Below are 18,078 nucleotides of genomic sequence, written 5' to 3' on the forward strand. Positions count from 1 at the left end.
TCCGAATGGGATACAACAAGGAACTGAAGTGTGCTGTGCCTACTAGTCACGTCATAGAGGGACACTTCTCCATCCGGAAGGGACCAATGTTTCACAACCCGACCTATTTAGCTTTGGTCCTCTCATTTACTTTCTGCAAAGTGAATAGCAATAACAGGAACCTTTGTTGCTTTCGCGACATTGTGTGATGGGACTCTTTGTATCTTGGATGGTAAAGTGAAATGGAGACGTGTCATGTATCTCAGATAGCCAAGTATCAAGTTGTCCAATTAATAAAGTAATCAAAGTCAAACACATGAAACCTCCTCAGGGGCATGCCAATCAGCTCTTTTTATGATTGGACACCAGACTCGAGTTCTTGTGGGAATTGCGTAGGTTTTAGCACCTTAAAGTGGAGACAGCGTGCATTCCCATATGAACTCCACCTATTCCCCACCTACTATCTAGTAACAACTGTGGTTAGCATTGCATAAAGTTTGTAAGCAAACTTCTTCCTGTAAAGTCGCAAGCATTTTTAGTCATTTCATGTCAAGTGTAGCGCTCTTCTGATGCACATTTTACTCCACTTAAAGAGATTGTTTTGGCAAAGGAAGAGGGAATTTGAAGTTATAGTAGAGCGTAATACAGCGTCGAGTGACACCAAGATAGTAGATCATGCATCTCAAGGTATTCGTATTTGACCTGTCGGCTTTGAAATACCCAATGTTCTCACTTCAATAAACTATGACACAGCCAGTTCTTTCGCTTCAACTCCAGAGACCTGTTTGAAGCAAATACCTGCTTAAGTAAAATTACTAAGCCGTAAATTTCATTGCTTTTGACCTACTGCTAATTCTGCCTGTCAGTCAGACTACATTACACTAACTTATCTGACAAGCAGAATGTGTTAACACTTTCACTATTGACATGGGAAATGGTGATTATTTAATTCTCCTTGATTTTCTTAAACAGTGTAGCTGGAAGACCCTTTGATGCGCCGATGAGATATTACAGGACATTGACGAATTTGGGCGCTCTCCAACTTTTTGCAGGTTCTCCTCTCAAACCCATCAAATGTCAGTTTTTAGCCATTGATTAGGGTCCCTTGATTATTGCTTTGACGTGTACAAAGCTTTTAACCTTTTAGACTCCCCAGTTTCTGGTGAACTACCGTCCAAATTACCCAATTGCGTCGTTTCTCTAAGATATCCAATAGGATGAAGGTTAACCCCATGTTACTTGAGCTGAAAAACTCTTCAGTACTCATGAAAAGTCGAATTATTTTGTAGTAGTTGCATAGACCTGTTAGGAAAGCACTGGAGCATTTAATAGAGAAAGCCGCTCAGTCATCAGCCTGAGCAGCGCCTTTGGAAATCTTCTTCAAAGTGATGACTAGACGCCTAAGATTTGCTATGGCTGTTGCATTACTTCCAAAAAGTTCTTAATAAAAAGTATTAATGTCACATTTGTGCTAGAAGCTACCCTAGACCAATGCCAAGGTTCGCAAATCATTTCTGAGCTTGACTTGAAAGATGCCCAGCTGCAGATTTTCACTTGTTGGTGCTTTGAGAGATTTAATTATGCCAAACATCATATCTGAAACCTTTGGCTACAATGGTTTTTGGTCTGAATGTTTTGCCTGCTACCTTCTGGGACGTGGTGAATTCCGCCACTCAACAAGTTGCAGTGGGTGCTTGGCATTCGTATTTATCAACTTCCAAACTTTGATGGATGAGGGGGTAAAGAGAAACATTGGTTCAGCGTGTTCAAAGAACATTTTTCCCCTTCCGTCACGAGATTCCTATTTATTGACCTCTTCTCGGCCAAAATAAACAGTCAAACAAACATGTACAAACAGCGTGACTCATCAGTTTATGGTATTTTTGAACTTTTTTAAAACATTTTTGCTTTTAAGCCCCAGTTTCATTGAGCCATGTGATAACACTGTAATGCTTACATTTACTCAAGGTGGAGCACTTCTTTTGATCATTTTAGCTTATTATAATTAGATTTACTTCACAAATTAACCTCAAGCCTTAGATCTCAATTATTGCGAAGGCTAAGATGCCGACTGATACCGGGGGTTTGGGGAGGGGCAAAAGCGGCATCAAAATGGCTTATATTGATGGAATTTCTGAATACTGCATTTTAGATGAGCTAGTTCGCTAAATCTTAGACTGTGCTTTGTTTTAGATGGTGGGACTATCAGCAAATTTAACCAAAGGTTTTATTTATACCATCGAACCGTTTATGGCCCAATGTATTACCCACGAGAGAGTCAAGTGGAGACAATCAGGGACAAAAAACCAAAGAAATCATGCTTTGTTTATGCGTCTGGGCGTAATGAGACGCTGCAGCGGATTTGCTATGGGTGGTACCGTTGCGGCAGTTCGGTAACACCCGGCGGTACTTCGTCAGTAGGCCCTGCCCCGCAAATGAAACAGCGGAGCCCCGCCCTTTCTGTTCGGTTAGGCGACCGAGCTGAGATGCGAAAGGGCATATGTCCTTGGTCTCAAGCAAAACGCCACGCCTGAGATGCCACTGACGGCAGATGAAATTCTACCTGCTACTACTTTGGGGACATCTATTATGCTTTCACCCATTGCTGAAATTTCTTTAAATTTTAGTCCAGGGTGACTACTTTACCATTTTTTTCTTAATAGAGTTTACCTAAACGACTGTACTAAGCTTTCAAAAGGCGAGTAATAGGCATCCCACCCAAAGTGACGCTGATGAATGTCGCAAATTGACGCCTCCTACTTGATTTATTGCACCATGTTGAATGTTGGCGTTTACCACACCAAAAATATGCGACCATTTCGACGAAAAGTCAGCTCATTGCTGAAGTTTAACTTACTTGTATTCTTTAAATAGTTTAGACTACTTCAAAGGAAAAGGTTACTTTACTGGCGAAGTTTAATGCATTGGTGCCCTTCAACCAACTTCCACCATAACTCCACAAATTCGTCACATTTATATGCTGGTCTAGTCCTGAGATATTACTGTTATTGTATTTCAGGAAGCCTTGGCTTCTTGTACCATCTCTCCCGGTAGCAGTATGTTTTCTGGGGAACTGATTTAAGTCTAAATTTCATCAACTATTCCGTCATTGCACAGGCGCATTCACATGCGGAGAAGAGGATGTAAATCAAAATAGCGACTGAATGCTGAGAAAATGTTACTTCCATTCAACCACATCTTACAAAGGAATAATACTACAAATTGGAAATGATGAAGAGAAGGTAAACCACTTTCGTATAAAAAGGTTGGCCGGACAACGTCTTTTCTGTACAATCATCCACTCGTTGTGAATTCATCGTGAGCGCGGAATCAAACACGTTCCAATGACCAAAAACAATTCACAACGTTGGATGGGTTCCACTTACTGTTGTCATCATTTCAAATTTGGCATAGAGATCAGCCGCAGTGGGGCATACACGCTTGGTAAATTAAGGCTCCAACAGGTGAAACCTAAATGAGAGATATCCGTAACTTGGAGCGTAAAGTCCCAATCCATCTACTCTTGAGTTAATGCAAAAAGGTCCCGAATCATGTAAAGTTCACCAGCGTCATCGTCAACTCTTGTAGCCTCGATGACTATTTCCGTGACATACTTGGAGTGCAAAAAGGCATTGAATTTCCACCACCGACAAAATCGAAACTATTAAAGGGGTTATTAATACTACCTTTTGGATGATATACATAATGCTCCTGTTTTGTCAAATCACCTAGACTACAGTCAGGAATCGACCATTTTGCTCGGGAGTAAGATGTCATACTTAAATTGACTTAAGTAAACCTCGCGTTCACACTCCTTTGACAAAGGGCAGTGATGCACTCTGAATGGAACGCGAACTCATAGGAGTCTGCCATACCGATTTCAGCACTCTGCGAGACCTTTGATTCTTACTGCCTTCTCAGCTGAAAGCATTTCGTTTACTAGCAACCTGGCCCCAGGACGACTGACTTGAAAGCGATTTTGGCTAAACATCCTACAGTCATGCGCATGGGGATAGGTGCGATTGCTCACAATGATCTGGGTCAGCGAAGTAAGCAAAATGGAAAATAGGACAAGTTTAAACAGAACTGTTCACTAATCAGAATGTCTACTTCATGCGGACTACAATAACACAGCATAGGGTTCTGCTGGATCTTTAATTACCTTCATTTGTAATGGATACAAGGGCGGAGTTTTATAAGGTAAATAGTATGAGTCTCTGTGTACTTCTTTTGGCAAAAAGGAAACATTTTGCAAGAAAGATAAATTGGATGCATGACCAACGAGTTCTTGTTTTCAGTGATGGCATTAAACCTTGAAGGACCAATGAAGCAGATCTTTATTTGAATTTGCATAATGATGTCTTGCCAAATGTTTATAATTCAAGTATATTTGAAAGCGCAGTTTATCAAGATCAGGTGGTAAACCAGGAATGTCATAGACATAAAACCAGGACAAGTTTGAACACTTTCTTGTCGAAGACATATTTCTTCTGGAAGGTAATTAGTACTTGAATGGTCTAACCGAATGCCGCTGAAGCCCAGGAAAACTCGAGAACACAAGAGAATTATAGTGAAAATCAAACGGGCTTTAGTTATCAAAGAGGACTAATTTTTTACAATTCCGCACACACATGGCATAAACTACAGTGGGTGTCAGTTATTCTACTAGAAGATGTTGCCGGAAAGGTGGAGCGCGTAAAATATCTTCTCCACAGCCAAAATATAGGCAGCAGTACGGAAGTCCAGACCCAGGTTATAGCGCTCAGCAACTTCCATGATCTGATTGGCCGCACGTTCCATGGTATACTCAAGACCCGAGTTGACAATATCCAATTCCGAGGCATTTTTCATGCGATCAGACAGTTCCTTAGACAGCTTCACCGGCTTTCCAAGGTCCAATTCAATGTTACCTAAGAGAGAATAAAAAATGTTACACAATAACCCAGTCTGTGGATCTACACAGGCAGATACACAGAGGTGATACTTACGTAGAAGACACATAGCGTTCTCTTTCTCGTACTTAAAATTAAGACGTCCAAAGCTGACGTGATTTAAATTCTTCAGCCACTCAAAGTACGACACAGTAACACCACCACTGTTCAAGTAAAGATCAGGAATGACCATAATATTGCGTTTAAGGAGTTGCTTGTGGGCGTAGAAGGTAGTGGGACCATTAGCCCCCTCAGCAATGACCTTTGCTTTGATTTTGTCCACATTCTCAGCGGTGATTTGCTTCTGCAGAGCAGCGCAAATGAGGACGTCGCACTCGTGGTACATTAGCTCCTTCCGATCAACCTCCTTGGCACCAGGAAATCCTTTTACGCCACCATGAGCCTTGGGAAAAGAAGGAAAATCCAGTCAGTTTTGGGAAGTAATCACAAAACAAGTTAAAAAATCTCGAAAAATAAATTCAGGAGATCGTACATTTCTGTATTCAATGAGCTCCTTGAAGTCCAATCCGGTAGCATCGTAGAGAGCAGTATCAATTTCAATCAGGCCAATAATTTTAGCACCACCTTCCTGAAGGAATCGGAAGGCGTAGGACCCAACATTACCAAAGCCCTGAATTATTATCGTTTTGCCAGCAATACCTGGCTTGTCAAGACCACAAGCCTTGCAGTTCTTCTCCGAGTTCAGGAAGTTACTCACGCCAAAGAAAAGGCCCTACATTTGGACAGACAGGTGAAGGTATTTTCCACTTTCTACCGAAGTAAGGAGGAATAAATAAAATAGTACTCACAAGACCAGTCGCGGCACTACGACCTTCTACACCTCCATACTGAACAGGCTTTCCAGTGACACAACTCAGGGCATTGATGTCCCCAAGTCCAACGGTATTAGCATAGGTGTCGGCGATCCACGCCATCTCCTTCTCGCCTGTGCCGACATCAGGAGCGGGAACATCAGTGGTGGGACCAATGAAGTTCTTCTTTGCCAACTCAAGTGCAAATCGACGGCAGATTCTTTCTAATTCGCCCAACGAATACCTCGTGGGGTCGACCTTGACACCAGCCTTAGCGCCACCATATGGCACATCAACGACACTGCACTTATAGGTCATCAGACTAGCCAGAGCCTTGACTTCGTTCATATTGACGTCCGAAGCAAAGCGAATGCCCCCCTTGCATGGTTTAACGTGATGAGAGTGTTGTGCACGCCATCCTTGAATCATCTCAAATTCACCGTTGTCCAGTTTAATGGGGAAATTGAACTCCAAAACATCATCACATTGTTCCATAGACATCATAATGCCCCTGATGTGGTGTTCTTTCTCGGTTAGTGAGCCTTTGAAAGGCAACTCAGCCAGTAGTTTTTTTTGGACGTGAGGAACGCCCTCTTTGGCGAACATTTGAACCATTTCATGGAACGAAGGCTCAATAGTCTCATTAGGTGCCATTTCTAGAGGGTTGATGGTGGATTTCGAGTTGTAAATATGACTGGAAAACCCCACATCCTAACTGCAATTTATACTCCAGAACCCCCAAATTCGAAAGTTTTCAAGGTCGGTAGCCAGGTCTTCAGATTAACTAAACACGCGGAGTTTGTGGAATATTGTTTAATTCTACATTTACTACTCAATTTTCCAAAACCATACGCAGAGGTCGTAGCTTAACGCGTTTTAATAAATTTAGTATTAGATATGAATGGCTCTTAAACCATTCTCACTTAGGATCCCATTCTGGCGAATAAGGCGGAATTTAATTTTGTTGCTAGTTACAAGACTCCAGGCCTCATCTAAAGCTGCAACGAGGCAAAGTACCAACTAATACGTGCATTACCTACGCACAGAAAAATGCAACCCTCCTGTATTTACATCTACACAAGACAGTTTCGCCTTATTTATGCGTTTCTATTTAAAACTAAAACTTTTTTTTCATTTTATGAGTTTTTTACCATTTTATTAAACAACCGCATTCCTTATTGCCAAATTAGGCACGTTTAGCTACTCATTTGCACTCAAGTGCAGCATCCCGAGACTTCCCTGAATACGAAATAAGACATAATACTCAGGCAGAATATATATACCCAGCACAGAGAAGGTATTCGAGCGACTGGCATGGCCCAAAGGCCAGCCCACTCGGCGTGGTGCAAAGATCAAGTCAAAAGTGGTTCTTCACCAATACCGAGGGATAAATCACCATTGTGCTACACAAGGTCAGTTTGGCCATGTACATGCATATTTCGAGCAACGTTCACTATTGACCTAAGATTGTTAAAATCTACCTAAAGTGACTTGATGTCTTCAGAATGGATGGATTCTCAATTGCTTTGGACGTGTGTTTACAAAGGCCACTATGCTGTGCTAATTAACTGTATATAAAGGCAAATCGAACAAATATAGCCCTCCTGCCTAGTGATGTGGCAAAGTAATTACCCTTGGGACAGTAAGAGATCCAACTTCCGGGGTAGATTTAGACGAGCTTGAAGATGGGTTGGCGAAGGAAAGGAATAGAAAACGATTGGGTGATGAAATTGGATGGATGATGTCAAGAAAAACGCAGAGGGATGAAAGAATAGGGTAAAAGGAAAGTAGGATAAGAAATGGAGAAAACTAAATGCATGGAATGGGCTATGCAGGGAACTGGGTGAGAGGAAATGAGAGGTGGAGAAAAACAAGACATCCACGACATGAAAGATGAAGGGACCATCGATGACGCAATCAACTCTTGCCTTTATGGTCGTGTATGAAACACCGCGAGGGACAAGGCGTAGCAACAACACGTCGAAGTCACACCGATTAAAGAGTCAACCAACCGAATCATTCAGTAGACTTGAGTCACACACTATTTTGGTACATGTATGACTCTTTTGAAGACGAATTATGCTCCTTTAGACCTATTTATTGTGCAAATAACATAGAACCATAGATAAACTACAGTTATTACAAGTGTTATCCGCTACCAAAAGGGTAGCTCTTGACTTTTTTTGACAAATGCTAACGTACGGGCTATTTTTGACATTTTACGCACGCACATAACCATACCTGGCTATTCAAATCTGTTTGAAGTGGTACATACCGTTGGTATTATATCTTGAATGCCATACACTACAAGGAAATACCTTTGATATAAAATACTTGCGAAAAATTGACATTTTAATCAAATGAAAGGAAAATTACGCGTGCAGCTGAATAAATCTGAGGATAAAGCGTCCTCAGGCGTTGTATCCGGACTCATTTAAGCCGTGTTTGTTAAAATGCTTATTAATATGTCGGCCCTCGTTCATTTGTAACGTCTTTTAGGACGACCGCACGGTCATAGGCGTGAATAAAAGTCATGCGAACAAGGGGAATCAAGCATTAGCCATGGACGCGTCACGAAAATGTTGTAAGATCATGTAGCCGAATCAAAACGTTATGAGTACTACCTGCTGGAAATTTAAGACCAAAGTGAGGTTTATTAAAAGCCATTTAAACAGTTGCAATGCGCTGGATGTTTGAATTCCAATTTTAGTAGATGCCACCTTGAGTCTTTGCCATTGTACCCCCACCGGGTATGCTGGTCTCCGGCCCATGCCGGTAGTCTCAAGCCCTTCTGTACCCCGAATACATGTATTCTGCCCGAGTGTTAGGGCGCTAATTAGTAAGAACTAGTGCCTAAGATGCTGGTAAGAAGACAGAAACTAGGTGTCCTCTCAGTATTTACATTAGTTCTGCAAAAGTAAGGGACTGAAAATACTGTAAGTGGAAGTATTTTATCGGTGTGGAGGCCAGTTCAGACCATATTTATGGGTTGAATAGGTCATAAGGGTTTTTTATTTTCTTTTTCATTGAATGGTATATTTTGACCATGTTGATCGCACTCGTTAAAAAGTTAAAAACTTGAAGAGTGACTTTGAAAGAGGAAAGGCGATAAGCACACGTGAAGCTGAATCCCATGTCTCCTCATATTTAAATGAAATGAAAAATTGCTGAAGCAATTATACAGCAGATAACAAATAAATAACTGACTCGTTAAACTGCTAAATTTTTGGATAGTAGCGTTATTGTATTATAAATCATAGACATTCAGGAAAAAATTACAATTTTTTTGCGAGGGAATCAAAATATTTATTCCTAAAAGAAGTCACTGCAATCTCAGCACGATTTAATAAAAAATACGATATTAGACCGTCTAAAAGGGCAGCGATGGTTGCCCCAATTACGTAAGGGAAAGCAAACCAATTAAAGGACGATTTAATGCAAGAAAAGTCATGTTTGGAACCGCAAACTAGTAACAAATAAGGGAGTAGCTTAAAAAGCAAAGTAATGACACCCCTAAGAAAAGAGAGCTTTTTTGCTAACTACGCGTAGCATTCAGTCAACACAAATGGTAATTTCGCACCTTGGCGTAGGATTTAGGCCATGTAAGCGGCTTTCCATCCCTTGTGCACGTCGGTATTACATTTTCCAAAGTAATTTGGCTTGTTATGAGTCCATAGAAGATTCGAAACGCTACGTAGGAGTGTTAATTACCATGAAATGGTCGCTGTAGTACGGAAATCCATGTTATTCCTGGTAATTGGCCTGGCACTGCAAAGAACATTGTGAAGGCGCAGTGATTCTTAGCTATATTATTGGCTACGCGAAGTCTTTAGGCTAAGCAAGATGTTGGCATGGTTCTTTAATCATGCCTACAAGCCTAATAGCCCTCTAAAACTAGATTGATAAAACCTTTGTTAAGCCGGCATGACACTATACGACTTCACACAGTTTGGGGTCATGCTTAGTTGCAAAAAATGGAACAATTGATTTTCTAACATAGGACGATGATTGAAGGGCACACGTATATAGCGGTGGTCAAAGTGGTAGTTTTCGGATTTGCAAGTCTACAGATTAGTTCACGCAAAATATATGCCATGGTTTCTGGAAATCATTCGTAGTCTAAACTCGAAAAAAATCAACGAGAAGCCAGAACACGTTTTGAGATAACATCCAGCGTCCCTGGTATGAATGCTGGCATCGTTTCATTTTTTAAAACAATTTTTCTTCTGATGACTTTGACTGAAGTCAAATCATGTGCTGGGACATAATGTCATGTTTTATGATTTGCTTTAGCGAAGTTGCCTGTTCTATTTTGCAACACTGTCGCGGTTTGTTTGAGTAGAGTAGTTGTTGAGCTTGGTCGGACTCGGTTTTTCTCGGCGTAGTTGAAGAATTATCCAGGAACATATTACAAATTTCGCGAATGAACTATTTCTAGATTCAATACATCCATCCAATGGAGAAATCGAAGCCCGTGAGTTTTGTCGATACTAACTACTTTATGTATTTGTAAGTTGAGTATTGTATAAAGGCTCTTCAATCTTTCTTAATATGTCTTTAAGTATGCACGTAATGCGTGGAACACTTTATCTCAAATGATTAATGAAACAGAGTTTCTCTACTGAGTTTAAAGCAGGCGCATATATTTGTACAAAGTTCTATACCGCTACTTCATATCTCTACCCTCAAAGTTGATCAGAGTTTTTGACTGGTTTTACACACGTACCCATTTCTGCGCTTCAATGGGCAGTGTGGATGATCTCACCTTCTCTAAAAGCCGTCTACTTTTGCATGGGTCTAACAGCGGCGTAAATGCCCAACCTCACTTCGTACAACCATCGGTTTATCAGATCTTTCACTGACTCCCTACATGAATAAATATTCACGGGTATAGATGCCTTTCTGATTTGTTATACTACGTCGGTACGTTAATAGAGTAGCGTCGTGACTAGTGGGATTCTACGTCCTCTTGCAGTTGGATTTGTCACGGATGTCGCACTCAGCGCTCAAAGACTGTGGTAATCGGTTTCTCGCTGCTTCAGACAACACGCGAGCTATTGAGTGCTATACCCTTGCCATTAAGAAGAACGGCTCTATTTCTACCTATTACTCCAACCGAGCGCTCTGTTATCTGCAGATGAAACTCTACGACCAGGCACTTGCTGATTGTCGGTAAGTTGGTCATTCTTCTGTTCCTCTATTATTTAACCCTTTGTTCCTCCACCCGCTCTCATATGTAACTTCAGGTGTCCATCCGCATCTCAAGTATTAACTGTAACCCCCAACACCTTTTCGACTACTCAAGATTATTAGTAATCGGCAAAGTTTTATGGTTTCGTTGATGATAAGTCCTCTGATAGGCATATTTCTGAAATCAATGAGATGAAGAATAGGTCCTGACTAGGCTGTGGGCCTATTCTTTTGGTAAGCAATGGCAAAAAGGACCGCTTCTTTTATTATCGTACTAGACGAGCTCTTGAGCTGGATCCAAGCAATCTGAAGGCTTTCTTTTTCGCGGGTCAATGCCATTTGGCTCTGGGTCATTATGACGAGGCTGTGGCAAAACTCACCACTGCGCACTCGCTGGCTTTGGAGATACGCAAAAACTTCGGTGATGACATTACCGCGTCCATTCGACTGGCCAAACGAAAGCGTTTTGAGCAGCTGGACGAAAAACGCCGCCAGGAGGAGATCGAATTCCAGGCTAGTTGTCCGATTGTAACATTTTGAAGACGGCATGCCAATCAGAAGGACGCTGTTTTGCAAAGGTTCAGTGGGGCTGATAGACTTGACTAGCGGTGTGCATGACGTGTGTATAGCTACATGTATCCGGCGCGGAGATTGAATCTTGAGTATGAAAAGGCTTTCGTGGTGACATATACACCTCAAATGCGTCGCTCTGCTGCAATTTAGTATCCCGCTTTGTATTGAATCAGTAGAAGTGCCCGCCTGTACACGCGAAACTCGAATTCAGACGCATAACTCTTAATCTATAATTAGGTGCTTTCTGGTCTGGATAGGTTTACCTAAGGAAACTGATACTTGAGGATGGTGAACGTCGACTGAAGGCCTTGCAAGACATCAGTGAAAAGGAGGAGAACAAGGGTGTCATGACGAAGTCGAAGAGAGTGGAGGATAATATGGAATCATTTTCCCCTTCTGAATCTGGACAAGATACTCCGGACGGCGATAGAGACAGCGCTAACGTGGACGTTCAAGTCTCTATTCGACGTCCACCCCTAAATGCTAGCCAAATAGAGGCCGAAACAGCGGCTAGACTGCGTGATTTAGATGTCATTTTCGCTCAGGTTAGTATTCTTGCATAGGGCGAGTTTTCATTATAGACTCATTTCTGGCTTTTTTCCTTAAATTAGGTCGATTGTACCTCCTCTCCCCTCTCATATTTCGTTCCTAGGTCGACGAGAGGCGAATGAAGCGGGAGTTACCCGATTACCTCTGTGGGCAGATAAGTTTTGAGCTGATGCAGGATCCTGTGATCACCCCCAGCGGCATCACCTATGACCGCCATTCAATAGAGGCACACCTGAGGCAGGTTGGCCACTTCGACCCCATCACGCGGCAACCCCTGACACAAGACCAGCTCGTGCCCAACTTAGCAATGAAGGAGGTCATTTCAAAGTTCCTTGAAGAGAATCCATGGGCTGATGGCTTCTAAGCACCTCGCTCTTTTTTCTCCTCTCATCCGCCCACCCGCCTACTTTCGTTGCTATGCGCAAACTTGTACAGTGAATTCTATTTTGTTCTTATCTTCTCTCTCTGTTTAATAATAGTTCAATAGCATAACATGTCCAGCTTGTAGCCTTCTGGTTTGTTTGTGCGTGCTTGCTTGGCTGCTTGTACCCGTGTGTCTACTTCTGAACTGTTAGGCCTTGCTTTTTGTCATTGCGGAATGTAGCTGGTACCCAAAACTTCAATAAATGTATGATTTATGCATAACATTTGCATTTATGCAGAGGTTTAATTGCATTGGGAACTTGTAAAATGATTTTGGCCTATTTACCCTAATAAGTCGAGATTTGATAATTGGTGATGCTACTTGTAGCATAGATTTGATTTTAACCCTCATTGGCATGTTACCACGTACTTTTTTGTTATACGATTTATGTTGATTATGGTTACAAGTGGTAAACGCGTATCCTCTTGACTGACTCCAGCGATGAATCACTCTTCGAAAAGTCGTTCACGATCTCCAATAGACCAACCTTGGTATCTAGCTACTACTTCATCCTCCGACTCCTCTCCGCACCCGCGTTCTACTGTAGTGGAAGGTGAACTTGCACTCTCCACCGTTCGAACACGATCCGGCCGGCGAAGGCACCAAGAGCTGCTCGAAGACACTACATCTAGGACCACTCGTGCAAGGAGTGTAGGTTACTCCTCTTCGTATATACACATTCCTTTGTTAACACACTCAACTTCCTTTTTTAAACTCTCACAGCGCCTACGCCGCAGTCCTCGCTCTCTTGCACCGGTTACGGCTTCACATACCATGGATAGGGGTGTAGCTGGTGGTTCTTCTGCTTTGTCTTTCAATACCGAAGGGTCGGATAATTTTGGCAATGCAGGACCCAAAAACAAGTTGTTGAGGGATAGGGTGTTCAATGGCGCTGACACTGCTATTATACTTACTACAGATTCCAATGCAGACGATGACTGTGCCATTTGTAGGGATCGAAAAGTCAACCAGTCCTACCTCCTGCCTTGCATGCACACTTACTGTTATCAATGCATCCTCCAGTGGGTGCGAATAAATCCCACCTGCCCTCTGTGCAAGGCTCTCGTGCAGAAAATTATCCACTCCATCAATTCCGACAATAACTTCAAGGAATACGATATCCGTTCTTCGCCCAGAAATGTCATCAACCTCATGACCCCGATAGTCAACTTCCTCAATACCAATCTCCACCGATCTTCACTTGCTGTTTCAAATGCTTCAGACACGTAGGCTAATTTTTTTTAGCAAGTAACACGAGTAGGTAAATTGTACTCCTAAAAACCCCTCTTTTGTTGTAAAACAAGGATTTTCCACTCGGAGCCCCGCTCGACACTTCTTATGACCCTTGTCGTGCGTGCTCTCCGCACCACGACGATAAATCCGAACTTACTGAGACGCCTAGTCTACGTCAACAAGTTCTATACCTACCCCACTCCCCTACCCGCCCACTCCAGCTCTGTGGAGACTCTTTCATGCCTCTCCCGCTGCACTAGTCGCTCATTTCTGGCGGAAAACGAGGCTCTACAGACGCGTCTTATTGACTTCACCCAGAGAGAACTGTTCTACCTCGCACCCTGGGTAGACTACATGAATTCAAGTCGCGGGGCTGTGGCACTTCAACCGCTGGGCGCGGGCAACTCTAACCCTTCGGAGGCACTAGGTCGATTGTCGATGGCCATAGTGCGTCGCATTGCATCCCACCTTGTGCCACTAACCCGAGTGGACGATTTCGCCGATGCCATCAGAGGTATGGACGACCGAGATCAGGGTGGTGACGGACTCCTCGAATCCGTCTCCATCAGCTCCTTAAAACACTTCAGTTGGGAGCTTCTCCAATTCGCTAGGTTCTCTGGCACCCTGCAGGAGTATTACTCCCAGTCCTGCCTCTACGCGAATCACTTCACTGGAGGTACTTGCACACATGCGCGGTAGCAGGTAGACGGATGGAATTTAAACTGTTCTATTGCTTACCTTCCAGGACATATGCGTCTAGAGCACAGTCCACAAATACACACTGCTGTTTACACAACTCCAAGAATCAATGGTGTGGCTGCTGGCGGTTTTGCGAATTCCCTCGAAGGAGTATCGAAGGAAACAGCGCAATGGTTATTCCGCCATCTCTTTAACGCGCCGCGATCGCCCTTTATGTCATTTACCTTGCATCCAGACGAAAATATCATTCGGGTGGCCTGCCAGGCCCTTCAATCCTCAGCTTCTTATAACCCCAGTAGGCTTATCAATTCGAACGACTCCGTCTACCATCTCCGACGTCATGGCATACGCGGCCTCCTATCGCGTATGGCCGAGCAGACCTGGTCTGACGAAGTGGCACAGATGGGACTTTGCGAGCTAATCGATCAGGCACGCATCGGGTCCGCCATGGAGAGGCTCACACATCAGGGGCGACACCTAGTTTTGCGTCGTATGGCCAATCTCATTGGCTTCTTCTCGCAACCAACTTACGCTGTCCGTCCAAACACTCCCCTTCCATCGGTGGAGCCCATAGGTCATGGTGAACCTTCTCAGGCTCCTTTACGACTTTTCAGACCTCACGCGACGTCTCTTCGGGAGCCAAACTCTGTAACGATCGCGCTGGGAGAGGGTAACTCCGAGACGGAGGGAGGTGATGATGAAGCAATTATTGTTTCTGATAGTGAGGAGTCATCGACACAACACTCCCAAAGTGGTCGTTCTTCCATTCCTCGATGCTGTGTAGAGCACAGAAAACACTGTTGCTGTTGTTACCGGCGCAGATCGACGGAGCATATGACGCCTACTGAATTTGCACATATGTTCAAGGCATTTATAGAGTTCTACGAGGAGCGGCGCAGCAGGCGGAGGCTCCGTCCACAGATGCTGAATAGACCCTCCTCACCGATTGTAATCTCAGATGATGATGAGGAGGAGGATGAAGCAGAACCCCAACCAGGACCATCCAGGCCTCTGCAGAAAGAGTCGCCGCAGCAGACACCGCCACGGCAACCCATAAAAGTGGCGGAGGAGAACTCTGTAGGAGCCCTAGACGAGCTCCCTTCTGTTATTATTCGTCCGACCACAGCTAACGAATTCTACTCGCTGCTGCACCAGGCATTGGACTGCGATAAGCAAGAGGTTCCAAACGCCTCAGTGCCCAAGGCATCATCCTCACAACCCGTAGTCAAACAAGAGGAAGAGCCCAAACGACCCCCCAGACCTCTCTCGGCCCCACTAGTTATTGAGTCAAATCCCAAAAAATAGTGACTGTACTCTGCGCTGTGCAAAGTTTCGGTGATTGAATATACTAGTTTCATTGCCTTGTATTTAAACGCATGCATATACGTATCAAAAGTGGCAAATGGTAATTAGCCATGGGATCTCATGTATGTTACCTCTCAGTAACTCTGAAATGGTTGTCATCCACGGTCGAGTAGACATGGCCTTCAGCGCTGAGAAAATCCAGGTCGTCCCTGCAGGGAAAAAGAGCTTGTATGGGTGGCATTCATTTTTAGGGGGATAATGGTGCACATCCATGAAGTTACCGTATTTGTTTCTCAGGGACGCCCCTCAATTTTTCACAAATTTGCGATACCGTAACTCCGTTATCGTCCAATGCTGCACGTACACAGGACAAAACTTGGGATTGTAGAGCAGTCAAGCCGCGAATGTTGGTTACCATATTCACGGCGGAATCTTTTGTAGTGACATCGCCCTTAGTCTGGCTACTCGCTGCTTTGGCATGCAACATTCGGGCGTAGATGGTTTCCATAATGTGGCATGTTATTTCATTAAAGTCCGTCACCGGAAAAACCTTACGTAAGGAAAAAACAGTAGGTAATATTATTTGGAAGTTCGTCTTTGTAACGTGTAGGATGAGACGATGCGAATCAAATGACCAGAATAATCTACCTTGAACGCAACAACGTTAATATCGCCCTGGAAACTGCGCACGTGGCCGTAGACACGAACATAAGTAAACTCTCTAAGTTTGCGGCCACTGCCTGAGTCTGCTGGGGAGTCCTAATTTCAAGAGTCAAAACGACAAACGAACTTACATCATCATCAACAAACTGTTTTACTAATACGGAGGGTCCAGTGTAGTCATCAATCTCATAGTCGATACGTGTTGCAGATTCATTAACTGACCGAATCAAACCGACTAAGGTAACCTATAAGACTTTTATGTAGCAAGAGAAACAATCGTACCTGTGAGAACTGCACACCCGTAGAAGACACAAATTTGTCACCGTCTTGAGTAGCGGAGATAATTTCAGCGCAAGTGCAAGGCATTACGCCTCGATTTTGCAAGGCTTTCTAGATTGGGCGTTGGACAGTACGAGAAAATTTACCTTTGCACTAGTGGTAGAAGAGCCTCTGAAAAATCCCCCACTTGCATCAGCAGTGCCACTAAAATTTCCAAAATCTATCAACTGCAAGACGAACACTCCGTTCATACCTAAAGATGACCACATCACGCGACAGAAGACTGGATCTAAGCGTCGATATAGTTCGGCTAGTAGAAGGACTGGCTATTTACGTTCCGGTTGTTCATTTGGCAAACCAAAGCATCCGCCATTAAATAATAAGGCAAAGCACATTCTTATTGATTCAAGGTGCGAAAAAATATTCTGCTGCGTTAAAAAGTAATTGCCCAGTTTGAAGATCAGAGATTACTTCATTTAAGTGCAAGCTCTGCACATTCGTTTCGTTTCGCCAAACACACAATTGGTTAAATTAGTATATATAGTGCTTCTTTTTACAAATATGTGAGAAAGAGGGTACAATAGCTACAAGAGATTGATAAACTTGCATTTTTAGCAACGCGGTTTCCAAAGAGCTTTTAAACATTACTTTTGCAAAGTTCAACTCGATTCAAATCAAAGTCCAAAGAAAGGGTTTTAAATGTTCCTTTTCAACAAAGTAGTCTTGCAAATGGCTTGAGCTTAGCCAGTTTCTAAAATTTTGTTTATGCCATTTTAACGACTTGTACCTGCTCTAAAACCCATTTTAAAATTTAAAGATCAATTGTGAAAGACAATTGTGAAAGACAATTGTGCTCAAGTGCTCATTTTGCACTTTTGAAGTCTTTTTGTTAGGATTTAGAAATATTCACTTTAGAAATATGCTGAAAAGAGCTTAAACCATCATCGGCTGAAAATTACTCCACGTTCCACCTTCCATTACTTCCCGTTTCTCAAATTTTGTCTAAAGCTCTAAACTGAAGCCTTCTTTACCCCTCACAACACAAACTTTTGCTTGTGCTTGGGAAATGCTTTAATTGTTTAACTCTTGGCTTTGGCGAAGGGGTCCCCTTGGGTTTCTGCCGCTGTATCACGGAACTACTGTACCATTTCACCCAGATAAATGTGGATAGGTAGGTCTGAATTGAAAAGATGGCAAGGAAGAGTAGAAGCAGACCTTTACGCCCACGGAACTATATTCAGTCCCATCCTTTGTGACGTAACTCTGCTTTCAGGCCAGTGTTCCTACGACTAGCTATGGATATGAGTGCTTTCCAGCACATTCTCCTCCCTCACATTCACTTCCCATACAAGACGCAACTCCAGATACAGTGGAATCACCAAGGGCGATCAGTTACGTTGAAGTCAAGTATCTTTTTAGCGGGATGGAAATCAGATGATTA

General features: G+C 43.1%; 4 protein-coding genes across 4 annotated transcripts; 2 read left to right on the plus strand and 2 right to left on the minus strand. All coding sequences in view use genetic code 11, as the record gives it.

The window, feature by feature from the left end:
- Positions 1 to 4,644: 4,644 nt before the first annotated feature.
- Positions 4,645 to 7,961, minus strand: EGR_04594 (Glutamate dehydrogenase; the record flags this gene model as incomplete). The annotated part of the gene is made up of 5 exons (XM_024493843.1): positions 4,645 to 4,889; positions 4,968 to 5,313; positions 5,404 to 5,643; positions 5,720 to 6,378; positions 7,925 to 7,961. The coding sequence occupies 5 exons, from the start codon at positions 7,959 to 7,961 to the stop codon at positions 4,645 to 4,647; spliced, it is 1,527 nt and encodes a 508-aa protein (XP_024351771.1).
- A 2,217-nt stretch (positions 7,962 to 10,178) lies between these two features.
- On the plus strand, positions 10,179 to 12,398 carry EGR_04595 (STIP1y and U box-containing protein; the record flags this gene model as incomplete). The annotated part of the gene is made up of 5 exons (XM_024493844.1): positions 10,179 to 10,196; positions 10,698 to 10,894; positions 11,191 to 11,440; positions 11,743 to 12,030; positions 12,138 to 12,398. The coding sequence occupies 5 exons, from the start codon at positions 10,179 to 10,181 to the stop codon at positions 12,396 to 12,398; spliced, it is 1,014 nt and encodes a 337-aa protein (XP_024351772.1).
- Positions 12,399 to 12,899: 501 nt separating this feature from the next.
- EGR_04596 (Trans-acting transcriptional protein ICP0) lies at positions 12,900 to 15,695 on the plus strand (the record flags this gene model as incomplete). Its single annotated transcript, XM_024493845.1, has 4 exons — positions 12,900 to 13,109; positions 13,182 to 13,684; positions 13,763 to 14,367; positions 14,437 to 15,695. The coding sequence occupies 4 exons, from the start codon at positions 12,900 to 12,902 to the stop codon at positions 15,693 to 15,695; spliced, it is 2,577 nt and encodes an 858-aa protein (XP_024351773.1).
- Positions 15,696 to 15,822: 127 nt separating this feature from the next.
- On the minus strand, positions 15,823 to 16,888 carry EGR_04597 (Replication protein A; the record flags this gene model as incomplete). Its single annotated transcript, XM_024493846.1, has 6 exons — positions 15,823 to 15,904; positions 15,977 to 16,245; positions 16,344 to 16,454; positions 16,490 to 16,603; positions 16,641 to 16,748; positions 16,784 to 16,888. 6 exons carry the CDS (start codon positions 16,886 to 16,888, stop codon positions 15,823 to 15,825), a joined length of 789 nt encoding a protein of 262 aa, XP_024351774.1.
- Between the last annotated feature and the right edge of the window lie 1,190 nt (positions 16,889 to 18,078).

Source organism: Echinococcus granulosus (genome assembly GCF_000524195.1).
Source record: "Echinococcus granulosus chromosome Unknown EG_S00029, whole genome shotgun sequence".
Classification (NCBI taxonomy): Eukaryota; Metazoa; Platyhelminthes; class Cestoda; order Cyclophyllidea; family Taeniidae; genus Echinococcus; species Echinococcus granulosus.